The 26,514-nt window shown below is 48.9% G+C and overlaps 1 protein-coding gene across 4 annotated transcripts in view; it reads left to right on the top strand.

Moving 5' to 3' along the window:
* The first annotated feature begins 5,226 nt into the window (after nucleotides 1-5,226).
* Nucleotides 5,227-26,514, top strand: part of TEDC1 (tubulin epsilon and delta complex 1) — a 168,944-nt gene continuing 147,656 nt past the window's right edge. For 2 of the 4 annotated variants that reach the window (XM_043520460.1, XM_038414284.2), the window contains exons 1-3: nucleotides 5,237-5,452; nucleotides 8,142-8,220; nucleotides 15,120-15,322. In XM_043520460.1, coding sequence (XP_043376395.1) covers nucleotides 5,330-5,452; nucleotides 8,142-8,220; nucleotides 15,120-15,322 — 405 coding nt within the window. In that variant the 5' untranslated portion in view covers nucleotides 5,237-5,329. Of the gene's footprint in view, nucleotides 5,453-8,141; nucleotides 8,221-15,119; nucleotides 15,323-26,514 lie in introns of all 4 variants that reach the window. The other 2 variants (XM_038414283.2, XM_043520461.1) reach the window with 2 other exon arrangements.

Raw genomic sequence — 26,514 nt, 5'->3', positions numbered from 1 at the left:
GAATGAAGATAGTCCCTCAGTAATTGAGAATTAGATAGTTTTGTCCATTTAGAAAATACAATCTATCAGGGAAGTATTTCAGTTATTTTCCCCACTGCGCTTCTCATCGGCATTCCAGGTCATCCCTCCTGGTATTGCCGATGTCCAGTGATGTGTTCTATGTAGATGTCTCTTGACCATCTGATGGCATCCAACACCATGAGTTGCCACATCAGCTGAGTGTAGGGTTGACCGATTTCTACATGCAAGTCTGTACAAATTCTTCAGCTGTAGAATGCAAACTTCTACAGGACCTTACAAAGAGCAGATGACAAAGGGAAGATGAGGATGGGAGTGATATGGACAATCGACTTTGATATACTGGCTTTTCAAACCTTAGAACAGCCTGGGCCTGATAAATTCCACTAGCCCTAAGAAAACATTCTTGATCTTAAATATCACATTATAATATCAGAGGGACCTTCTGCAACCAGCTGCATGACTAAAGGGCTGAAGGATATGCAAAAGGAAAGAAGACTGGAAACTGGCGTCACTGAAGGGCAGAGTTAAAGTTCTTTCTGCTGACAGAACTCCATATAGCTCTCCAGCGCCAATGCAGGCTAACTCCTGTGTTAACTCCATGGAAGGCCAGTGTGACTCAGTTGTGCACCCAGATGGGAACTGCTCTAATTTCAGAAGGGAGTTCATAGAATCAAAGAATCATAGACGATTAGGGTTAGAAGAGACCTCAGGAGGTCATCTAGTCCAACCCCCTGCTCAAAGCAGGACTAAATTGTCCCAACCAGGGCTTTGTCAAGCTAAGCCTTATAAGCCTCTAAGGATGGAGATTCCACCACCTCCCTAGGTAACCCGTTCCAGTTATTATGTCTGAACCAGTCCACTGCCATGCAGCTCACACAGAGCGCAACATCAACCTCTGGCTCTCACAGTGTTGGCACCTCTGACCTATGCTCACCCAGCCAAGGCTCTGTCAGACAGCCTGTCTGACACCCACACTGTCTGTCTTTGTGCCATGCTGATTCCAGCACAGCATCAGGGCACTGCACTATTTAGGGATTTCTGACTCCATTCAATGCAGAAGTTGTGTTTGGCTGGGCTGGGTCCTGCTGCTCTGGAGCTTGTTTTGCCTGGAACAATCATGACCCCCAGTGGACAGACAGCTCCATTGCAGGCAGAAGTATTCCTGCAAGACACTGATCTCCAGAATAACAGAACCAACAGTCTCAATCAGATTGAACAATATTCAGAACAGAGAAAGGCACCCTTGCTAAAGTGTGTCAAGTGCTCAGCCTTATGGAGAAGAGTCCTTTGGCTCTCTCAGGCTCAATGCCTGCCCTTTGGGACTAGCTTCAGCTTTTTTTAAAATCTGTCACTAGATAAGCAAACATTTGCACTGTGCACATTACAGGAGGAAGCACAATGATTTACACAGCTCTGTGCTAATCTGAGTGGCTTTCAGCTGCACGATAGCCACACATCTATACTCATCATGACACAAGTGATAACAGACAGGGCCAAGCAAGTTAAGATGAGCTCTCTCTCTCTCTGCAGGGTGATTCAAACCAGGGCAAACTTGTCTGTACAGTCCCCTCTGGTTTGTTTTTAAGTTGCATTGCTGGCTTCCCACCACGCTTCAGTTTTGGGTGATGTCTGCTAGATAAAGAGATAATCATCATGGGGCTGACCTGCAGGACCTATTCCCTACTTTCTCTCTCACCAGGGATCAACCGCCCTCTACATTCAACTCACTGACGCAGATGGGGGAGGAAACTCAAAAGTGGGAGCAAGTTGCAATGTAATTCTAGGCTTGGAAGTGTGTTCTTCCAGAAGAGTTAGCTCTCTGAAATGTTGCTGCAGTAAAGTATTTAAGTTTTCACTCTTGCTAAGTCCATGCCATCACAGTTTTTGCTTTGTCCAGAGTATTTTCCCCACCCCTTCTCCTCACCGTCCCATTGTGTCTTACTGACCTGGTAAACCCCTTTGACGTAAAATGCCCCCTCTGCCTCGTCTTCCTATTCTATCTCCCCTTCAGGGATTGTGCCGGCCATATGGACAAGCATTTCCCCCCACTCAGTTTTCAGTTGTGCCTCCATTAGGTCAGACTCTGCTAATTTCTGAGTGGCCCATCTAGTTCTTCCTGCTTATTGCACGAGCTCACGGAACTGGTCATCTGTAGAGCAGCCCTGGGTCTCCTGTGAGCAAAGTGTGCCAGTCCCTTCTCTCCTGGGCTTTTGCAGGAAGGGGGATCAGACTCTGAGTCTGTCCCAGGAACTGCTGCTTTTAGGGACGCCCCGCCATAACATTTTCTGGAGGAACTTCCTGTCTCAACTCAGCACCATGACGTCATCTTGCCTGCACAGAGCCCAGCACTGTGATGTCAGGGTGAGGTCAGCACAGTGCTGGGGTGAGAGCAGGGCAGCTGGATGCTCCGTGTCTTGGCCATGGTGACACAACATGGAAAGGGAGGGAGAGACAAAATGCAAATATAAAGAAGTGGCAAGAGCAGAGAGAGAGGAGCTCAGACAAATCCCTGCCAAGAGGTAAGGGGCCTTCTCCTGTGATGGGTGACTTAGGTGCTCAGTGAGGTGTATGTGTGAGTGGGTGGGGGAACAAGCTCATAAATCCCCAGATCACTGTGGCTGGTTCAAAGGGAAACGTTTCCAGAGTTCTGCTGTTTTTGACAGAAGGGAAGTTGGACAGTTACACTCATTATCTTGCAGATATCAGCATTGTACCTTTATTTGCAAGGTCCAGCCCCCTATTTTATGTGGCCAAACATAAACTATGTTTTAGCCAGGATATCCAACAGGGTTAGAATGTGGGGGCTAACATAAAGCATGCTTTTTAGGCCCAATCTTGCAGATGTCTGCAGGGGAGTACAGCTGAAATGTTTTGACCAAAAAGCTTTTTAATTGGAAATTTTTATTTTTCCTTTTTAAAAATTAAAATTTCTGTGACGTACTGTTTCCAATTTTTTTCAGTAATATTTTTGGCCACATTTGGAAGGGAATTTTTGATTCTAAACATTATCAATAGAGTAACTGACATTTTTTACTCAAAAAGAAGCAGGATTTTGACAAACAAAAATTCTCATAATGGTCCAAAAATATTTTTGATAAAAGTTTTTAATACAATTTTGACAAAACAAGATGTGAATCCCTTGGCAGCCCAGCAAAATGGAAACTTTTAAAAAAAAAATTTCTGACTTTCTTTTTAAATTTTCCAGCAGCTCTATATGTATGTAAGTAACTTACTTGGTCTAGTAGTTTCACTTAAGTCAATGGAACTACCTTGCCTAAGTAAACCTATTCACATGCCATTTCAGCCAACCCTACTCCCTTGCATAAATATTTGCAGGATCAGGCACAATAAAAGTAATCCTATAATAACACAACTTTTGTTTGTAGCTCAAATGTTATTTATTATGTATCTTTTCCTTACCTATGTGGGCCTAGCTAAGTAGCCATGTTCTAATCCTGGTAGATTCCTATTAGTATTCTAAAACATGTTTTATGTCTGTGTGGCCATTGGATAAATAAGCAAGAGCACTGGAAAGGAAGAATTGTCCTGGGCGTTAGGATGCTAGCCTGGGACTGCGTTATCAGCTATAAGAAAAGGAGTACTTGTGGCACCTTAGAGACTAACAAATTTATTTGAACATAAGCTTTTGTGAGCTACAGCTCACTTCATCGGATGCATGCATGCATCACATCCGATGAAGTGAGCTGTAGCTCAGAAAAGCTTATGCTCAAATAAATTTGTTAGTCTCTAAGGTGCCACAAGTACTCCTTTTCTTTTTGCGAATACAGACTAACACGGCTGCTACTCTGAAACCTGTTTAAATGACTGATTCTGGTTACTTACAAGTCGCCTCGGAGCAGATTGAAAATCAGAATTCCTGTCCAACATGCAATTCTGGTATTTCAATATTTGACTATGTCCCAAATTGAGACGAAATGTCAAAATAGCTACATTTTTCACAAGACGGATGAAAGAAACACGTCATCATCTTTGGTCATGTCTACAGTACACACCTTACAGTGGCGCAGCTGTACCGATGCAGCTGCGCTGCTGTAAAATCTCCTGGGTAGCCCCTCTATGCTGATGGCAGCGAGCTCTCCCGTCAGCAGAATTAAACCACACCCAACGAGAAGCAGTAGCTATGTCAGAGGGAGACACAGTAGTACTGTCCATACTAGTGCTTCTGTTGGTGAAACATGTCGCTCAGGGGGTTTTTTTTTTTCCACACACCTGAACGACATAACCTCTACCGCCATAAGTGCTAGCGTAGGAAAAAGAAATCCCGGACAGACGACATGCCCTGTCTAGGTTTCAGAGTAGCAGCCGTGTTAGTCTGTATTCGCAAAAAGAAAAGGAGGACTTGTGGCACCTTAGAGACTAACAAATTTATTAGAGCATAAGCTTTCGTGAGCTACAGCTCACTTCATCGGATGCATTCGATGAAATGCATCCGATGAAGTGAGCTGTAGCTCACGAAAGCTTATGCTCTAATAAATTTGTTAGTCTCTAAGGTGCCACAAGTCCTCCTTTTCTTTATGCCCTGTCTAGTAGCACAGGTTTCAGAGTAGCAGCCGTGTTAGTCTGTATTCGCAAAAAGAAAAGGAGTATTTGTGGCACCTTAGAGACTAACAAATTTATTAGGAGTCCCCAGCTCTCTTGAGTCCCAGCAACAAGGTGCTGCACAGCTGTGTCCGTTCCTGGCGGGAACCTGCCCAGTCACGCAGCAATAAATGTTTAGAGCCCGGTGGGGCCCAGAGACCTTGGGCAGGTGCCCACTCTGGTGATTTTACTGCCAGTCTCCTGCTATTTTATGCCCTACATAAAGCCCCAGCTGCTGGGGTAAGGTGAGCTCAGACTCTTGGCTTTCCTGCAAACCCCTCTGCGCACGTCTAGCCCCCAGGGCAGCAGCAGAGGCCAGCCTGGCGCCGAGCTCGGGGCTGGACCCGCTAGGGCCCTGCTGCGGGATTTCCAGGCGGCTGGGCTCTGCCCCACCGCGCGGAGCGCGGCGCACGCACGGAAGAGCCAGTCCCCGGCCAGGAGGCCCCAGGCCACGGCAGCTTGGCCCCGCGCTCGGAGCCCAGCACGCGGTCACGTGCTCCCAGGAAGGGCAGTTCTGAGGGTGCAAGGCGAGGGCGACGGCTTCCGCGTGGCTTCACTGGTCCCTGGCGCACGCACACCCTGCACATGCGCCCTGGGAGGCGGAGGCGGAGGCGGCGGCGGGGCCGTGTGCTCCTGCGCAGTAGCGCGGAGGCGCCGTTTAAGCGAAGGCGAGCGGCGCTAGCCGGCGAGTGTCGGAGCCTGTCGCGGCATGTGGCGGGGCCGGGCTGGGGCGTTGCCGGCGGCTATTGGGGCGCTGTGCCGGGCGCTGCCACCGGGGAGCCGGCCCGCCCCGGAGACCTTCCGCCTCGCCAAGTTCGACCGGCCCGAGGCGGTGAGAGCGGGGGAAGCCGGGACCGACCCCACCCCCTCCGGCCCCATAGCAACACCCCCTGCCCCATAGCAATGCCCCCCTGCCCCAAAGCAACATCACTGGCCCCTCCTTGCCCCATAGCAGCACCACTGCCCCATAGCAATGCCCCCCTGCCCCAAAGCAACATCACTGGCCCCTCCTTGCCCCATAGCAACACCCACTGCCCCATAGCAATGCCCCCCTGCCCCAAAGCAACATCACTGGCCCCTCCTTGCCCCATAGCAGCACCACTGCCCCATAGCAATGCCCCCCTGCCCCAAAGCAACATCACTGGCCCCTCCTTGCCCCATAGCAGCATCACAGCCCCATAGCAATGCCCCCCCTGCCCCAAAGCAACATCACTGGCCCCTCCTTGCCCCATAGCAACACCCACTGCCCCATAGCAATGCCCCCCTGCCCCAAAGCAACATCACTGGCCCCTCCTTGCCCCATAGCAACACCACTGCCCCATAGCAATGCCCCCCTGCCCCAAAGCAACATCACTGGCCCCTCCTTGCCCCATAGCACTGCCCCCTGCCCCAAAGCAACATCACTGGCCCCTCCTTGCCCCATAGCAGCACCACTGCCCCATAGCAATGCCCCCCTGCCCCAAAGCAACATCACTGGCCTCCTTGCCCCATAGCAGCACCACTGCCCCCTAACAACGCCCCTTCGCTGCACTCCAGCAGCATCCCTACCCCTCTCGGTGCCCCCTGCCCCATAGCAATACCCCTCCTCTCTTACTGACTTCTAGCATCCCTCCGCCTCCTAGGTTTGCCCCCGTTACCCCACAGCATCCCCCCTGCTCCATAGTATTGTCTGCTTCTCCCTTTACCCTTATAATGTCATCTCTTCTCCCATACCATCACCCCCTGTGGTGGGACCCTAGGCAACTTTCTTGTGCTTTCAGGCTTTCTTCATACTGGGTATTCCTGCCTTTGGCATAGCTGCCCAGTTGCAAGCCCCTGGTGAGATGGGTGCAGCTGATATAAGCACAGTTTGCCACTCAGCCCTGTGTGCAACCGGATCACACTGCAGTGGTGCAAACTGTGGCTTGTAACTGCCTTGCTTGTAGGAAGGTCTGCACTGGGCAGCTATGCTAGTGAGTGGGATTGGAACAAATCCCCAGGGGCAACAAGGTCTGTGCATCAGTTTTGCCTGCTGTAAAGGAGGAATAGTAACAGTGAGCAGTATAAAACACACTAAGGTGTATGGATGGGATGGTGCTGTATGAATGTTCAATGTTACTTGCTAGTTCTAATTAAAATAATTCCTCCATACTGTTCGTATAGCTAATCTGTACAACTCTGTGTATCTGTGCCCTTCAGCACTCCGTGGTGTGCTTCACTAGCTTGTTACCACCTGGTTGCATTGGCATCCCTTTGCTGTGATCCCTGTAATGTCACTACCTAAGGGTTTGTCTATACATGGAGTTATTCTGGAATAACTGCTGAATAACTTGATGTGTAGATGCCCTTATTCTGTACTAAGAATCTCCACATACAGAGTTATTCAGGAATAGTACTGGTGCTCTAAATTCACACCCTACCTTAATTTGAATTACCTTCCCCCCTCCTGTGCCTGACAGTTATATTCCCCCTGTAGCCTTGACTCTGTAATGTCACCTCCCACCATGAAGGTACCCTCATAACCCACCTGAGGCCCTTTAGTCATGATATGTCAGCCATCCCTGTAATGACACCAGCTTCCTCCTCGCCCCGTGGTGGGAAGTAAAAAGCCTAAACAGCCAGGTATGCATGATCAACTCTCATTTACGTTAGAGGGAAATAATCTTCTAAGTCCAAGAGCAAAATTGTCTCCATGCTGCCCTTCCTTTCTTTTCAGTGGGATGATCTCTTTTCATGTCTTCTCTTGCTTAGAATTTTGTCTAAGACAAGGAACTTTTCAGGGCTAAAGGTGAATTTCCTGGAAACTTCTATTTTCAAAATTGAAACTTGACACTTCCCTCTGGTGTGCAGCCCATTCTACTTGTCACTCTGAGTATACTTCCCTCCCTTTATCCTGAACGATCTTAGGCCCCCTCTGTACTAGGGCTTTGGAAACTCCATTGGCAGGAAGGCCTTGACCTACCTCTGCATATAGGCTCTTTTGTATTTGTCTAGGAATTTTACAAATGTTGGCTGCAATTCCTTGTAGGAGGGCTTGCCTTAAAGTTTAAGGCTTAAACTGTCATAGTCTGTAACTGTGCTATCCTAGCTTCTAACTACATTAGTTGAGCTAGTTCTCGTAATAATAGCCCACAATGCAATGCCTCGTGTTTACAAATTACCCTAAAGCCCCTGCTCCTGCAGCATTATAGGACATTTCTTTCAGGCATCCCAGAACGAACTGGTACAAGTGTAAGTATAAAGTGTGCACTATACGGCTGTGTCTTTTTAGAAGCAGTGCTGTTGTGTGTGAATGGTACCCAATTAATCCAGGCAGTCAACAACCCTGTAACACTTTCCTTTGCTGAATGCACAATCTTCATGTTGTTGCCATTAATCTGAGGAAGCACAGGGCAATACAAGTACCTGCCTATCCTTTTCCTCCTTTTCTTGCTGAGTGGGCATCTTGTGGTGTTCCAGGCAATGGCCAGTGCTGAGTAATTTAAAAACAAATACATGGCAACTGTTCTGAATGCTGATGTTTCCTTTTTGTTCTTTCACAGAGCTTGCAGATTTGGAGGCTGCTGTATTCTCTTCTAAAGCAAATCCATGATGGAGGATGGACTGAGCTTGATACCATAGGTAATAAAGTATTTTCCCACCCAGTGCTTGTAAGGTTTGTCTCTGTTTTTGGGAGTGACCTGAGCTGGACTTAGAGCTCCTCTTCCTCAGCAGCCCATTCCCTGCACTGGGGGCTTCAGACTCCATTCTGAACATCTCAGTTTATCCCATTGACCCTAATTTTTGCATCAAAGATGTGAAGATGCCTGTTGGTTCATACTGAGCTTGTTTTATCCATGTTAATGAGGTTTCAGTCAGGCAAGCGGGATGGTCTCTCATCAGCTGTAGGCTCTTGCTTGTTTAGTGCATTTTACCTAACAGGTCACTGCAACTGCATTTACACTGTGCATTGGTCTTACAGGTCCCCAGAGTACTCGGAGATAATTACAGAAAACAGGTTTACTTCCTCTCTAATCTCTTATTTTCTCCTTCCAAATATGACACTTGACTCCACAGTGAAGTTCCATTAAATCCTACCTTAGGGCTGCGGATTATAATGGATGAACTGTGCCTCAGAGCTATACAGCCTGTGTTGTGGAGCCAAGTCTCGGAGTTAAGAAGGAATCCACTATGTGTGTTTACATCCTCTCTAAAGTACAATACAGCTATAATCCGGAATCATGTCACAGAGAGAGCCTGCGTACAGGTTGGCTCTTTAACCATCTTGTCAAACGAAAGAGTTTAATCACTGTTGGTATTTAAATATACATTACTCTAAACACAGTGCTAGTCCCCAGGGCTATGCCTTCCCCGGATATCCCCCAGTGATCCCCTACAGTGTGCCCCTTCACTAAAGCAGGGATGATGTGACTTTGGAATCCTCCCACAGCCTTAGAAGGTTTCTCAGCCCCAAACCAGCCAAAATTGGCTCCTGAAATCTCCATGAGTCAGACTCTGATTATCAGGCTTCCGAAGATCCAAAGTAGCCTACAGTTGTGGAAAATGAAGCAGAGAGATTAAATGACTTGGCCAAGATCTCTCAGGAAATCCATGGCTGAGCCAAGAATTGAACACTGGTTTCCCCCGGTTTGGTTCCCAGTCCACTGCCTTAATCACAGGATCATCATTTTTTTCCTGCTGCTTCAATTGCTATGCACAGACATTAGCACCGAAGTTCCATCATGTGCACCTATGTGCTAAGGCAATTCAGCTGTCTCTTGCACCCTTGATAGGGATAGATGTGCAGAAAGCATAGCTGAACACATAATTTGGTCTCTAATCTATTAATTTACAGGCTGATTGGACTTTTAAAATTGGGAAAACAGAAATGCCATCATATGGAACTCTGATTGCTCCCACATTGGTTGTTGGCAGAGTCTGAACTTGAGATCTTCATGTGCACATGATGGACCTGTAATCGGAAAATTGACACACGCTTTGCTAGTGAGTTGCACAGTTTTTGCTAGACTTTGGGCATTAGGATTCCTGGAGTCTCTTTCTGGTTTGATTTCAAGCAGTCTGGTTTAGTGGTTAAAGCAGTGGTACAGGCAGAATAGCCAAGCATACAGATTTAGCACATGTATCACATGACTAAGTGAACGAAAGTTGGGTCTGCCATATTGAAGACCAGTTTTCTATTATGTATTCCCCATTTTTGCAGTATCTCAGTGCCTCCTAATCTTTAATGTAGAATCATAGAATATCAGGATTGGAAGGGACCTCAGGAGGTCATCAAGTCCAGTCCCATGTTCAAAGCAGTACCAATCCCCAACTAAATCAGCCCAGCTAGGGCTTTGTCAAGCCTGACCTTAAAAACTTCTAAGGAAGGAGATTCCACCACCTCCCTAGGTAACGTGTTCCAGTGTTTCACCACCCTCCTAATGGAAAAAGTTTTTCCTAATATCCAACCTAAACCTCCCCCACTGCAACTTGAGACCGTTACTCCTTGTTCTATCAATGTACTTTATTCTCACAACATCCCATGTTACAGATGGCAATCTGGGACACAGAAAGACTAAGTGACTCGCCCATTGTCACACAGGAAGTTTGTAGCAGAATTGAACATGACTCTGAGACCTATACTAGTACCCTAACAACTGGGCCATCCTTCCCTTCTTTGTGTAACTTCTCCGTTACCTTATCTGTAAAATTGAGGGAAAATAATAATTCCCTGGCCCTAGAACAGGAGTATCACGCCTTTGTCAGTATAAGTTATGAAGTGCACACAAATATTAAAAGCAGTCAGTGGAGGAGGACACTTGATTTCACGGTCTCCTGGCTCCCAGGCCAGTGCACCTTTTAGACTAAAAGTATTTTCTCTGAGATCGCTCTCTCTGAGTTTTGACCTGGAGTCTGTGCACATTGCCAGAGATCTCAGCAATCCTCACCACTTGTAGGACCAAAACAAACTCTAGTTATTTTCTGTTCCAGACACTAGCTCTTGCAGGGTATCCCAAGGATACAAATATCCTGTGGCTTCTGCCCATGTGTTTTTATTCAGCATGTGTTCCAAAAAAGTGATAGACTTTCCCAAATTTTAAAAATGGGTCATTTTGGAGAGAGATTGGCTTGGGAATCCTTTTGCATTGGCCTCATTAGCACTACAAAAGTAATTTTCCCTCTTTTGATATTCACCCGTTCTTCTCAACTGTTGAGAATAGGCCACTTCCACCTTAATTGAATTGGCCTAGTTAACAGCGAGCCCCCATTTGGGAAGGCAACTCCCATCTTTTCATGTGCTGTAATATTTATACAGATTACTGTATTTTTCACTCCATGCATCTGATGAAGTGGGTTATAGCCCATGAAAGCTTATGCCCAAATAAATTTGTTAGTCTCTAAGGTGCCACAATGACTCCTCGTTGTTTTTGCTGATACAGCCTAACACAGCTACCACTCTGAAACCTTTTGATTAAATGACCCTCAGATTTATATTATAGACTATACCCCAATTTGTGAACTAGCATATGGGTTTTCAAGCCACTTTTACTATGTATGTAAATTTTAGGGAGGATTCAAACGCCTGCTTTAAACAATCATAATTATGGAGTGACCAATGGTCACTTTATACTTCATATAGAAAAAGACTGTGTCATATTTTTAATGAGTGATAGTACATAACTTCAAATTTGGGAAATCATTTAGAAAGTATTATGTACTACAGACAGTGTGTTTAAAATGAATGAACTGTTGCACTTGTGCAGAAAACCCAAAACTAAAACCAAACCACACACCAACAAATCTCCCCAGTGTTCAGTGGCTGGAAAATCTTGGAAGTCATCCTGTTTTGGAAGAGAATATTTTCTCTTTTTCTCTATATAATTATTTCTTATCCTAAACTTCTGGGGGAAAAAAAGTTCACACCCCCCACCCCAAAATTCAGAACAATAGTTCCTTCAACGAGTAAGTTAGAGAGTGAGTCAAAGTCAGCCTTGTATTGGAACTCTGGAACTCTGTAAGCTAATGGAAAGAGCAGTATGAAGGTACTGAAGTCATGGCCAGTACCTTCATACTGCTCTTTCCATTAGCTTACAATCTGCATGAACTCTCTTAAAATGCCAGTGGGATCTGCCTTTTGACATGTCAGTTATCTTTTGGTGTAGCAGTTTTGATACTGCCAAAAAGAGTTCTGTAGCTATTGTATCTCTGACCTGTCAAACCAGAACTGTTTTTCTGCAGCAATAATTTTCCTTAATAACTCTGATTTGCGGCATCTCTACAGGTGGTTTTTGCCTGAGCACACGAAGTAATGCATCCATTTTCTTCCTTGCCTTGACTCTCATTTCTTTCTTTGTAGCATGCATAAACTCAGAATAATGTGTAGTTCTCTGTTGAATACAAAGCTTTAATTCATTGAAAAGGTTCTGCAGGTGCTGTAAATCAGAAGGGCACAACATGAGTGCTGTATCACAGCTTGGCCCGTATTCACTAAACTTTCTTTTTCAAGTGAAATGTGCATGCTGAGAGGGGTTTATTATAAATATCAACAGAACCATTCTGTATAAATTCCCTTACCTTAATGAAGTGCCTCAGTAAAGCATTGGCCAAAAAACAGGATACTGCAGTTGTTAGCATTATCTGCTATATAAGGAGCATTCTTCTCTCTATTCTACACTATCACACTATTCTTTTGGCAGAGCGCATCTATCTAAATTAGATTAGATTACTTATATGGCCATTGCTGCTATAGTATATGAACATCTCAGACTCTTTTAAACAGGGTGGATTTGATTTAAATCAATTTGATTTAAATCAAATGTCAAGAAGACTCAATTTAATTGTCGATTTCTACATAAAAGTGCATTCTTGTTGTAAACTTAATACATATTCTTCACAACTCAGACAGATGTAGGCTTCATTTTTAGAAGGTACACACTATACATTTTGAAAGTGATTTATTTTGAAAACTTTTCAGATTAGTTTTACAGCTATATCAGAAAATGAATGATTGGTTATTTCATTTACCAAAGGTAACTGAAGCAGATATTTATGAAGTCATTGGGAGGTGAACTATCTCCAATTCAACAGGTTAATCATTAGTATTTGGAGGATTTTCTTTCCGTGCTGTATTAGGAGGAGAACATCACCAGCCAGACATTTTAAATTTTTATTTAACTAAAACAACAACGTTATGGATTCTGTTTTTTTCTTCAACAGCAAACATCATATTTTAACAAATCAAGCATTTGAATTTAGTTAAACATGCAAGCTTTTTTTTAAAAAATCAGGTTTGTTTTTGTTAAAACCGTTTTAACTAAAATAGTTAAATGAAATTTAAAAAACAAAACAAAACCAAAAATTAAATCAACTGTGTCAGCCAGGTCAACATGAGAAACGTAAAACATTGGCTTCTGCAGCTAACTCAGTGGTCTTCACCTTCATTTTCCTGTTTGTTCATAATCTGGAAAAGGAAAACAAGCTTTCCTGCTTTTTCAGGTCACAAATGATTTCTCAATTTGGAATGAATTAGTCCAAAGGAAGAAAATATTCTTTCTACGCTGGCAGAACAAGCTACTGCAGTTAAAAGTGAGATAATCACTTCAACAGTCTCTAAATCCAAGTGTTTAAGTGACTTCCAAGTCACTGGTGTGACTTTCTTTAAAACATCATCAGCAAACATATATTTCTTGAATGGTTCAGCCTTAGCTCTGAAGTTTATTATGGTTGGCATTATGGAGGGATGATTGCCGGATGTCCGTGTCCTAGCCAACTCCTCTTCTTCAGGAGTTCACGGTTTGACCCTGGTTCCGAGTATTGAGAATATTTGCAAGAAAATAAGCTGGAGATAGTGCTTGTCGCATTTGGTTTTTTTTAATGCTTGTAATTTAACTCTGTCATTGCATGTTTCTGTTTTTAAGATCTCACTCAGTTCCTTCCAAATTTCAACACCATCAGCAATAAAACAGCTATTTCCCTGCATTTTGTTCAAGGCTACAGAAATAGGCTTCAGGGGTAGTCAATATGTTCAACATTTCTCTTAAGCCCAATGTTGAGAACTTTGGCTGTTACAATGCCATCTAATTTTCACGATTTTGTTCACAAACTGTCATCAGGTTAGGCCAGTTCTTGATATAGTGCTCAAAACAATCCACTACTGAGAGTTAGCTTGGTTCCTCCCACTTCTTAAAGACACTCCTTTCCAAATTGAGAAATGGAGTGGGCTTACTGCCTGTGTAGATTTACTAGCTACTGCCAGTGCAGGCAGCTATTTAGTGACTACTGTTAATGATGTGCTGCTGTTTAAGTGTAATGAGTGCTATTCAAACGTAATGAGTACGTTCAAGTTTCGGCTTCTAGTGGCTGTGTCTTAGCTTTGTATGATTTGCCTCTAGCATGCAAAACTCCCTTAACATTTCACAGCTCAAGTGATGTGGTTAGACACTTTTCCCCAAGGAATTCTTTTTTAAGATTAACAAATAACCTTTCTAGAGTCACAGGTTTTTCTTTCCATTCATGCTTTTTCTTTGGAAGTCAGGCATTATGTTGTTTTGAGCTTCATAAGTCAACAGCATACAGGGGAAAAAGCTCACAATGCATGTGACCAGACGAGAAGTTATCGTGCTAGTGACAGGGAATAGGCAAATGAGGAACGTGCAGATATGATGGAGGACACGGAAGTTAAGCACTGACTATGTGGGGCCCTGAGTTTGGATTTACTGATGCTTTGTGGTGAAACAACATGGAGATATTGAAACACTTCACTTGGGAAGGGAAGAAACTTTATTCGTTGGTTTAACCTTTCTCCTTCTCCCCTAGTGAAGTGATTCTTGCTTTACAATCCATATAGTATTTGCATTGTAATTGAGAGAAACAAGGTGAGTGAGGTAATATCTTTCATTGAACCAACTTCTATTGGTGAAAGAGGCAAGCTTTCAAGCTATGTAAACCTCTCTTTAGGTCACATTGCAATTGTCAGGTAAAATCCGTGATGAAGGAAAATTGAAGAGAATATAGCTGAGCACAAAATGCAGTCTCTGCAACCTGGTGTGCCTGTTGTCAGTATGCTACTGTAAATTTATTTGCTCACTGGTGCTCAGAGATTTGTAGTAGGCTGTGGAACCTTTCATTTCTAGGTTTTGATCCACCTCAGGTCATCAGTGACCTAGAAGAGTTGCCATCTTGTAGCGTGTTTAGCCCATATGAAAGGGGGGTCGGTTTGATCCAGTGGCTAGTAGGAAAGGCACCTACCAGTTGCAAATTGGCCTTGTTAGCCTCTGGGAGGCGAAGGGCTGAATGGGTCTGGAGACTGAATTTCTATTCCCCTCTATAGAGGAGGTTCCGCCATGTCAGGGTGGGGCAGTGTAGGGGAAGCTTGAATTCTTGCTGCCTGTATTGTATCTGTTCATGCCTAACCAGAGAACATCAGTCTCCTTACCCTCAGAATGATACAAAATGTGGTTAATTTTCTCCAGGAAGTAGCTGTTCCTGGAAAAGGGTGGGCAGTGCAATGTGACACATTTTCCTGCTTTTCTACTTTTCAGGCGCCCAAATTAGGTTTGTAAAGTCAGTGTTACGGTACCATGGCTATGGCAGGCCAGAATTCTATCAGCTCCCTTCCGACGGCTCACAGGGTAGCAGGGAGTTACTGCTGGCATTTTCCTGGCTCCTAATCAGAATCAGCCTGCTGGAGCAGCTACTGACTGTGAATAGAGTGAAAATCGGGGACGAAGCCTCTGTCTGCACGGTGAGCAGGTTTTTTTGTTTGTCTTCCCCACCCCATCAATTGTTAATGTACTACAATAGTAGGATTTAAAATTGCAAGTGTGGGTTTCTGGATTTTCCCTTTCTAGACAATACCTGTGGGTTCTCCTACAATTTAGGCAAAGGGGTGGGCTGTATGTCTTCTCTCTCGGTGCGTGGAATATGCCAGGAAGTGGCAAATAGCTTTTTAAGAAATATTTGAGTGCCTAATAGCAGCTATCACTATTCATTGAGTAACTAATGAACTTTCAGCCTTCCTGAGGGAGTAGTGAGATTTAACGTTATGCTTCCATCAATAAAAAGATGTCATTGTGCAGAAAGCCTGCTCTAGAGCGAGCTAAGGCTGGGTGAGAATCTGGTGAAACTGGGAAATCTGAAACAGTGGCCAAACAAATTGCACAGACAAATAACATTTGATAACTTTCCATTTAAAATTCTCTACTTCACATACACGGTCTAGCATATGATACTGTCTAAACTCTGCCCGAGTGTTATGAAATAAGTTGGGGAATGAAGAAATGAAGGTAAGGGAAGACTGAAAAAATTGGGTTTGTTTAGTCTGTAAAAGAGAAGACTGAGGGGGGACATAAGTTTTCAAGTGTAAAAAAGTTGTTACAAGAAGGAGGGATAAAAATTGTTTTTCTTAACCTCTGAGGATAGAACAAGAAGCAATGGGCTTAAACTGCAACAAGGGAGGTTTAGGTTGGACATTAGGAAAAACTTCCTAACTGTCAGGGTGATTAAGCACTGGAATAAATTGCCTAGGGAGGTTGTGGAATCTCCATCATTGGAGATTTTTAAGAGCAGGTTAGACAAACGCCTGTCAGGAATGGTCTAGAGATAATACTTAGGTCTGCCATGAGTGCAGGGGACTGGACTAGATGACCTATCAAGGTCCCTTCTAGTCCTGTGATTCTATAAAGCTGATTTCTCCCTCCACACTTACCCACCTACTCCAAATAAACTTCCTGCTCTTAGCACTGGTCATTTTAAAAATTTAGCTTTTGTGTCCTTTGGTGCTAAGTGTTACAGTCTGGCCCAGTACTCTTCTGCATGGTCACCGGTGAGATGCGAGTGCACCCAGTCTCTGGGTCCCATGCACTTCCAAGCCAATTAGGTCAGGGTAGAGTCTTGTCACTGTTTTTAGCCATAGAGCACATTCCTGGGCTCAGACTTCTTGCCCAACGTCTTTCCTTGGGACATAGGGCACTGCTGCCTGATAACCTCCTGAACATCCCCTCCCAATTGCTTGCACACTCTCCATCTAGGCTGTGGGCACTTTGGACTTCTAAGTTTGTCCCTTTGGGGACAATGTGGTAGGAAAGGATGGAATACAGGCTTGGTAAGGGAATTTCTTGGCTGCAGAGACTTTAATCTGAGAGTTACAGATTTTTGAAGACAACAAAAGTCCTGTGACACCCCTCCCTTTGTCTGATTTTCTCCTTCCTGGGTGTCCGAGGTTCAGCATTTCTAGATGGGCAAAGTTCTTCCTACAAGTCCTGCTCGCTTGAGCAACTGTGTGGAGTGAATCCATGTGGGCTTGCTCTTCTGATTTTATTTATAGTTTTAAGAATTAAAATTCCATCTATTAGGCCTGTAGAGAATGGTCTGACATTAAACAAAATAACATCAAGAGCAATAAAAAAGGAGCACATGACTTCAAGGAGTACTGTGAACAAGAACTGTCCTGATAAATCAGTGCATATAACTATTCCAGCTCTAAAAATGTAGAGCTAATATTCAATGAGAGAGGGAGAGAAATGTCAAAATTATTCTCTTCAGGAGGATGTTATGGTTTGGGGTGAACTTCATCTGTAATCTATTTTTAGGTACTTCTTTCAAGTGACAGACCTATATGTGCATTTCTCTGAGTGGAACTCTGATTCACCTCACTTTTAGACTGGATCACCAGTCTACAGTACCCCATGTTGACCAACCATATCTGTTTTTGACACCTGCTATGGAATCTTCTCCAGAAGTGACAGAAACAGCTTGTTCAAAACAGAGTGCTTTATTTATCATAGGAGCAGCACAAACAGAGAAAAGGTTAACAATAACAAAAGCTTTAAGGCTTAAAGCATATTGCCTTACGTAAACTTAGCCTCCTTTGAGAACTGGTTCCTCTGTGCATTCTACTATGGGTACACGTATGCTCCATGCACCTGAGAACTTTTGAAAGCAGTGTCTGTTGATCCGTGTCTGCATCCCTGCTCTGCTTGTGTTCTGCATCAAGGATCCATGGAGTAGCGCTGGGTGGACCGACCACCTCTTCAGTTCCTTCTTACTGCTGTATGGCTTGAATTGGAACCTTTAGTGTCCAGAACTTCTCCTTTGTCTTCAAACCTGTAAATATTTCAAAGTTTATTAGTGTTATCTTTAGTGTAATTAGCGTTAATGGTTCTATTAATACAGTGGTCCCCAACCTTTCTGTGGGAATAGCATATTGCTGTTCCCAGAAGACTGTGGCGGGTGCCGGACACCCGGCCACCGAAATGCCACAGAGAAGCGGCAGTGGCAAGAAGCATTGCCGCTGCGAAGCGGCAGTGGCAAGAAATCACCGCCGCCGAATGCCGCCGAGAAGTGGCAACGCTTCTCGGTGGCATTTTGGCAAGTAGTTTTCTGGTGGCCACACTTGGCTGCAGCATTTTGGCGGTAGGGTGTCCTGTGGGTGAACAAAGTGCCCCGGCGGGCAGCATGGCGCCCGTGGGCACCGCCTTCAAGACCCCTGTATTAGTATAGCTAGTAGGTAGTTAGAATCCCCACCGTGGGGATCCCTCTGGCTTTCCAGTATGGGAATTAGATTATGCACAGTATACCAAGCTTGAAAAGCTGCATCTCCTGTCTCTGTATCTTCCTAATAAGTGATGACCACCAGCACTTTCTGTACTGCCTGGGAGAAGTGCAGGTGCAGCATCTGTTGCTCCTTTCTTAGCTGGACCTGATAGGTGCAAGCATTTTGGCTTAAAAAGCACCTAATGGAGAGGCTATGAGGCCTCAGTCAGACCCAGGCTGGATGAACCCTGCTGTACATTGGCCAGAGTGATTAAAGAGCACACTTCCTACCATGAAGCCTGATGCAGGAATGCAGGAGACTACACCTGTGGAGCCTCTCAGGATTTCTGCAGGAGAGCAGGGCACAGTCTCATAAGCACAAGCGTAAATCCCCTTCTAAGTCCACTCCAAAGAGGAGGGATCCCATCCTCACCCCTTCCAGGTCGGGCAGGTCTTCGTGCCCAGCTTCCAAAGGCTTAGGATGTTGATGATGGAAAGGTGCAAAGGAGCAAGGCTCTGCTGCTACCAGACTCTGCACTGGCAGTGCCATTGCTAGCAGTACTGTCCAGATCGAGAGAACGTGAACTACTGGTACCAACAAAGAGCATCCGTCAGGAACATTAGCCACTGGGGGTACCATCCCAGTCCCTTGTGAATCTGCCAACTCGGAACCTTCCTACTTCAGCTCTGTCTGTATGGTCTGACAAACCCGTGGGTGACCCAAGGAGAATGGAAAGATGCACAACTTCAGTGAATGGCTTTGTTCTCCTGGATCTCCACTGGTTGTCAGGACTGAACCTCACCAGGGAGATTTTGACTCCACCAAGAGACAAAGGCTCTGGGAGAAGTCTACCCCCTTCCTGTCTACTAGCCACGACTTTACTTTGACAGAACCATTGGCACTGCTGATTGAGCGAGATTTGAGCTTCTTATAATCTGAAAATCGGATATTCTGGAGGAACCATCCTTGCTTCCACCAATGAGATCTGTCCAGACAGGAGGTCAAGAGTTTCCTGGAACCAGCATCCCCTACCCAAATCAGGACACTCTCTTTGGGACTGGAGATGCTCCATCCTTTGGGGACCTCCACAGCCCAGCTTTGACCTTCCTGTTGGTGCCCATGAAATGCCTGTGCATGATACCCAGGGACTGTGTGATCTAATAGGGTGTTACATCACCTCTCTTGTCCAAGAGAGCAACTGGAACTTCCTCCTGACCCTATAGACGAGGAAGATTACAAGCTGGATCCACCAGTTCCACTGGTACTGATGGTTATCTTTCTCATCAAGTATTGGAGATTGGGCTAATTCACCCTCATTATCTCCCTTCCTGTGGTCTTACAGAGCCCCATAGGACTGAATTAACCCTTAGGCTTCTCCATAGAAGTCACACACTCATAATCAAATAGAGGTTTCCACGATATTCATAAAAATACAGACTGTGTCTACGTTACAGGCTTCTACTAGCATAGCTGTATTAGTCAGGAGTATTAAGAGCTGTGATCCTTCATTGAGGTAGCTGTGCTGATAGGAATCCCTAGTGTGGACCTAATTATAAAGCAAAACTTCACTTTAATTGGGATAGCTAGATTTGTTTGAGGGTGGGTGGATAAGGTATTCCTGTAAAAGGGCAGCTTTGTCTATATAAGCTGTGTCCACACTAGGAGTGCTTTGCCGGCATAATATAGATATGGGTATAGCTATACTGGTAAAGTGCTTCTAAAGTTGACATGTCCACAGATAGTTCCCTTCCCTGCTCTTCACAGGGGAGTTTGCAGTTGCATCAAAAGCGTTGATAATTCTGAGCCTCTAGTTCCTAGAGGCTTCCCATTTGTGAGGCAGAGTAGCTGGGCAGAGGGGATACACTTGCTCTTTATTGTGTATAAAGGAGGCCTGAAAAGTTCTTTTTGCTTGTCTTATCATAGAAATATTCCAAATATCAAGTCTTGTCTTTCCAGTTTCTGCTTGATAACCCCTCGGAGGTCTAGAGAATGGGGAGATAAGCTTTCCGAGCCCTGAGATGTAGAGAGTTTGGGTAAATTGTAAGCCCATGGAGGCAGGCACCATCTTTTGGTTTCTGTGTGTTGTGACAAAGCTCTGTCCTTGCCTCTGTGGGCCCCATGTTTCCTGGCGGATTTTGCTAGCCTGAGAGGCTCACTGTGACCTTCCATGTAACCCTTCTTTCTCTAGAGACAAGGTCACAGTCTACTGAGCCTATTCATCATAAGCCAGCGAGGGAGGTGAAGAGAATTATCCTTCCTTACACAGTCTCTGTTGTCTCCCAGTCTCAGTGATTAATCAGGGGGGCAAAGGTGGGGGGGGGAGCCTGGGCCCACCCTCTACTCCGGGCTCCAGCCCAGGGACCCTAATAGGTCAGCTACCATAGCTGATACTTTTAGAAACATGACATGTACAATTCCCTGGGCTACTTCCCCCACAGCAGCCCTCACTTCCTCAAGCTCCACTTCACCCTTACCTCAGGGCCTCCTTCCTTGTGCCTGATATGGTGTGTACTACTCATCCTCTCCAACAGCGCGACTTCTTCCCACAACTCCTGACATGTACACCCACCTGACTGACTAGGAGGCTTTAACTAGTTTCAGCCAGCCCCTGATTGGCTTTAGGTGTCCCAATCAACATAGCATTCTCCCTGCCTTCTGGAAAGTTCTTAATTGGCCCAGGTGTCTTAATTGATCTGGAGCAGCTGCCATTTCACTTAACTTGGTACCAGGGATTTGTTTAGCCTGGAGCGAATCTCTCTCTTTCTCCCACGACTCTTTCAAAGCCTTCTAGCTTGGAGGGAGGTGGGAAGCTGCTACTCCTCCTGCTGCTGCTAGGCCCTAAGCTCTCCTGCTGCTACAGCTGCTCCCCTGGCTGGGCCAGACACCCCTCACCCCGTTCTCTGCTACCTGGTTGCTGGACTCCCCACTCTTGGGTGCTGCTACTGCTCCAACTGCAGCCCTGGGGGGGGGCTGCTAGCCCACTCCCCAGAGAGGAGGAGTGAGGGACCCCAGCCACTGCTGTTGTGGACACCACCACCATCACCACCACTTGAGAAGGTCCTTTTTGCCTGCCTGGACCACCACCTGGAGTTCCTGGAGCTGCTGCTGTTGCTGTGGAGTCTGCGGGCTGGAGCTGCTGGAGCCCGAGGAGGAGAGGAAGAGGACCATCTACCAGTGGGGGAGCACCTAGAGACTTTGCAGACCACCATGGAGGGGGCCTAAGACTGAGTAATTTTCAAACTGTGCTCTTGTGGTGGGGTCTTGACTGTGTTTCCAGGGACACGGGGTGTGGCGTGGAGCTGCCCCCCAATCCATCTGTGTGTCCCCCCTAACCCCCACCACTACTACCACCACCGCTGCCCCCTCCACCACCCCCACTGGCTGTATACCATCTGCCTCAGCTCCTGCCTCTGGACTCAGCTGCTTGCTTGGCTTGCCACGCCCTAGTTCCACCCTTTGGGCCAGAAGCAGCAGCAAGCTAAAAAAGACTTGTGCAAGTGCACATGGGCACATATGCCCCCCCGGACTGCCTACTCCCCAGCTTTGCCCTTTACTACCTGCCCCATTTGCCACTTGTAGCTTTGCCCTCCCTTTTGTCCCAGCCCCCCTTACTGGCTTCAGTTTGTTTGCCTGCCCCGCCCATTTCCTTCTGCAGCCTTTGTTTGTTTGCCTGCCCCAGCTTCTGAAGCTAGCCCCTTGGTTTCCCTGCCCTAACTCCAGACCGCTTAGTCCTTCGCTCCGTGTGCCCATGCCCCCTCCCATCCGCTTGTGCAATTCCCCATTTCAGTTACAACCCTCTTCACTGCACCCCTAATGTTGTTGTATCCCCCCCTCCTCTAGTGCACCAAGAGGAGCCGGAATTCTACCTTGTGTCGGTGACTGACCCCAACCCCTGATTGCCCCCGTCCAGCCCACCCCTTTGGGCGCCCTCCTCCCCTGCCTGCAGCCTAGCGGGGAGGAGTGGTCGACCTGTTTCCCCTTTCCCCTCCTCCTTCTGGTGTCTCTCCTTCCCTCCCTGCTCATGATGGAGTGGGTTGAGACGGGTGGGGCTCCTCTAGCAGCCACAGCTACCCCTCCCCCACCTGCCCCTCTGTCACCTCCCCAAGCCTCCACCTCCGCCGCCGAACCATCTGCCATTGCCCCTGCTGGGGCACCAGCAGCGACGGGCACCGGGGTGACCTCCACTGCTGCCACGTCTATCACCTCCTCAGATTCGGGGGGGAGTCCCCCCAGCAGGCAGGAAGGGCCAGGGGAAGAAGAAGAAGAAGAGGAAGGGCCCTGCTAAAAAGACCAGGCCCTCCATGGCAGGGGTTGTCCCCAATGCCCCGGCCCCATCTCCAGCTGGGGCGCCCCTCCCCGCTGTTCCCTCCACCAGCTCTGCAGGTGTCCCTCCCACGGCCCCCAGAGCATACGCCCAGGTGGCGGCAGCTCCCCCGCCTGCCGCTACGTCATTTCTCCAGCCCACCGCCTCCACTACCATCTATAGCGTCCGGGACCCCTTTCCCCCATGACCAGGAAGCATGGGTGTTCGTTGCCTCTTGGTGCCCGCCTCGCCCCACGTGGAGACCTATGTGCGGGCGTTGGCGAGGGTGGTGGGGCCCACGGCCATTGTGGCGGCCTCCAAAATGTATGGCAAGGTCGTCTTCTTCTTAACATCGGAGGCCACCGCCCGGAGGCAGTGGAGAAGGGCCTGGCGGTAGGGGGCGTTTTTGTCCCCCCTAGAGCCGCTAGAGGACCTGGGCGTCCGCCTGGTCCTGACCTCCGTCCCTTCCTTTTTCCCTAATGCCGCCCTGTTACCCGCCCTTTCTACCTTGGGGAAGCCCATCTCTGTCATCAGCCCTCTCCCGTTGGGCCACAAAGACCCCGCCCTCCGTCACATCCCTGTTCCGCCGGCAAGTGCAGCTTCAACTGCCGCCGGCGACGCGTGACGCAGAGGCACTGGAGGGGTCCTTCCTAGTCCCCTACCAGGGGGCCCATTACTGGGTGCATTACTCCACGGGGGACGCCCAGTGCTACCTCTGCAGGGCGATGGGGCACGTCCGGAGGGACTGCCCCCTAGCCCGGGAAGGAGGGGCATCCAGGACCCCCGAGCCCCGGCAGGGCACTGGCCCCATCATCGCCGACACCCCTAGCTGCCCGGTGCCCGAAACCACCCCTCCTCCTTCCCAGTCCACCATTGCTCCCGCTCAGGCCCAAGGGGCACCTCCCCAACTATGCCCAGATGAGCGGGAGAACCCCGCCCCCGCTGTTTGCAATCTAGCGGGGCCTGTGGAGGAGGGTGCGGCAGGGACACCGCCAAGCATGGGAGAGGGCCCGCCCCAAGGGGAATCTTCCCTCCCTTGTGCTTCCCCACCATTACCCCTCGAGTCCCTGAGCCATCGCCTCTGCCCCCTGACACAACCCCTGCTAGCCAGCTCCCAGATGATGCCATGGAGGGCTGGGCCCTAGTCCAGGGGAAGCGGGGCAAGCGGAAGGCTTGAGCTCCGCTCCTCCCATCTGATGCGGAGGCCCCCCGGAAGACCAGGAAGGGGGCACTGATGCCGAGCCTTCCGCTCTACCCATGGGTGTGTTCCATATACTAGAGCCAGCTGGGGAAGACATGGCAGCACTGGAAGGCGGTATCTCCCCTCCACAGGAGTCCCTCCTCTCCAAGATCCCCGAGGCACCATCTGAAACCCCAGTGTGCCCCGAAGCAACCGTCGCATCAGGTGCCGGCGGGGAGAATCCCGGGGTAGTGGAAAACAATTTCCCGTCTATATATGAGGAGATCGAGGCCCTGGGTCTGACCCCGGTCACCCAGGGGGAGGACGATCCTATGCCAGCAGGCCTCGATCTGGGCGACTTCACTCCAGCCCCCCTTTCCCCATGTTCCCTCCCCCTAATCGTTGCTTCTGCTCCCACCTCCGAGGAGTCCCTGGACTCCTCCATCAACCCGGCTGCAGAGGGCACCCCGCTGAGAGCCGCCAAGCCAGTTGAGGCGACGGCCAGTGCCACGCGGCTGGAACCTGAGCCACCAGGGGCATCCCTCGCTGGTGAGGAGCATTCGACCTCCTTCCCGGGAGAGGGCCCTACAGAAGAGAGTCCACCTCCTGATGCCGTGGCTGCCAAATCCACCAGAGAGCTTGCGCCCGGCATCACAGAGAGCCCTCTCCCCGCCCAGACTCTCACCTCTACCCCTGCCCTTATCCCGTCCACCTCCCGAGATGTTATTACCGCCCCTGGGACTGTCTCCTTCCCCTTTCCAACAGATGACTCCCAGGGAGCGGCCTTTGTGTTTACCCGTCCCGACCCACCAGGGGCTGCTATCCTCCCTCCGCTGCCCCCTATCGCCCCAGCATTCAGGTCAACCCATCAGGAGCCCCGTCGGGTGTCCGCACCCTGTCTGCCCGTCTCGGTGGGCCATGGGGCTGTAGCAAGGGCCCCATCGGGGAGTAACCAGACCGTAACCCCAGCCCCCCATGCGCTGCGAGAGGAGTTGAGGGAGTTTCTAGAAGACATCCGTTGCTCCCGCAACAAAGTCCAGCTTGCCCTCCAGCGATGGGGGGACTTTAATCAAATCCTCCGGGCCGCAAGGGCCCTCATGGGGGAGGGTAAAAGGACCGGGAGGCAGGGCGCCGCGGCCTACCAGCGGGTCCGCCTCTTCCGTGACTCCTTACCTAGGGGGTGGGTCACGGACTGCTGTGCGGCCCACCGGGAGCCACGAGCGTCCCTGCCGGCGAGGATCCCCCCCCAGCCCTCCTCATGGCACCCTTTACCATTGCAACATTGAATACCCGTGGCTGTAGGATGGGTCTCCGCAGGTCCCAGGTACTCTCCTTCCTTCGGGAGGGGAGGTACTCTGTGGTTTTCCTGCAGGAGACCCATACGGATCCAACCGCCGAAGACAGCTGGCGGCTGGATTGGGGGGACAGGGTCTACTTTAGCCACCTCACAGTTCGTACGACTGGAGTGGTGACCCCGTTCTCCCCCGACCTACGGCCCGAGGTGCTGGGGGTCACCGAGGCTGTGCCGGGCCGCCTGCTGCACCTCCGGGTCCGCATGGAGGGGCTGGTAGTGAACCTCGTCAACATCTATGCCCCAGCAGCGAGCCCGGAGCGGCTGCAATTCTATCAGCAGGCGTCCGCCTTCCTCGGCACTTTGGATCCTCAGGAGTGCCTGGTCCTGGGAGGGGACTTTAACATCATCCTTGAGGAGTGGGACCTCTCGGGGATCGAGCAGAGCCCGGCCGCCGTCGCTGTCCTCCAGGAGATAGTCGAACACCACTCCCTGGTGGACGTTTGGCGTGACCACCACCCGGATGACACTTCCACGTTCACCTTTGTCCGGGTGGAGGTCCATCGGTCGCGCCACTCCCGGTTGGACCGCATTTATTTATCACGCTTTCATCTTTCATGAGCCCACTCCTCCAGCATCCGGCCGGCCCCATTTTCTGACCATCATATAGCCACCGTGACAGCCTCCCTCTGCGCGGAGAGGCCGGGGCCGGCCTATTGGCATTTTAACAACAGCTTGCTGGAGGATGCGGGCTTCGTGGCGTCCTTCCGGGAGTTCTGGCTGGCCTGGCAAGGGCAGCGGCTTGCTTTTCCCTCGGCGCGGCGGTGGTGGGACCAAGGGAATGTGCGCGCCCGGCTCTTCTGCCGTGACTACACCCGGGGCGCCAGCCCGCGGAGGGATGCGGCGATAGAGCAGTTGGAACGGGAGGTCTTATAGCTGGAGAGGCGTCTGGCTGCCAGCCCCAGCCCTCTGCGGAGCGTGCCGGGAGAAGCGGGAGGAGCTCCGGACCCTCAAGGACCATCGGGCCCGGGTTGCCTTAGTTTGATCCCGCATCCGTCTGCTTCGGAAGATGGATCGCGGCTCCCGCTTCTTCTACGCCCTGGAGAAAAAGGGGGGGCTAAGAAACATATCATCTGCCTACTGGCAGAAGATGGCACCCCCCTCACGGATCCGGTGGAGATGTGCGGGAGGGCGAGAGCCTTCTACGCACGCCTTTTTTCCCCGGATCCGACCGATCCTAACGCTTGCAGAGTGCTTTGGGAGGAGCTCCCGACGGTCAGCGCGGGCGACCGAGACCGGCTAGAGCTGCCTCTCACTCTGGCCGAGTTCTCGGAAGCCCTCCGTCACATGCCCACCAATAAATCTCCGGGCATGGACGGGCTGACCGTGGAGTTCTACCGCGTGTTCTGGGACGTCCTGGGCCCAGACCTAGTCACCGTCTGGGCCGAGTTTTTGCAGAGCAGGGTCCTCCCTCTTTCGTGCAGGCGAGCCGTGCTGGCCTTATTGCCGAAGAAGGGGGACCTCTGCGATTTACGAAATTGGTGTCCCGTCTCGCTCCTCAGCACGGACTACAAAGTCGTGGCAAAAGCCATCTCACTGCGGCTAGGTTCCGTGCTGGCGGATGTGGT

This window comes from Dermochelys coriacea, chromosome 8 (assembly GCF_009764565.3).
Source record: "Dermochelys coriacea isolate rDerCor1 chromosome 8, rDerCor1.pri.v4, whole genome shotgun sequence".
NCBI classification, from domain to species: Eukaryota; Metazoa; Chordata; order Testudines; family Dermochelyidae; genus Dermochelys; species Dermochelys coriacea.
This window is presented reverse-complemented; position numbering and strand designations above follow the sequence as displayed.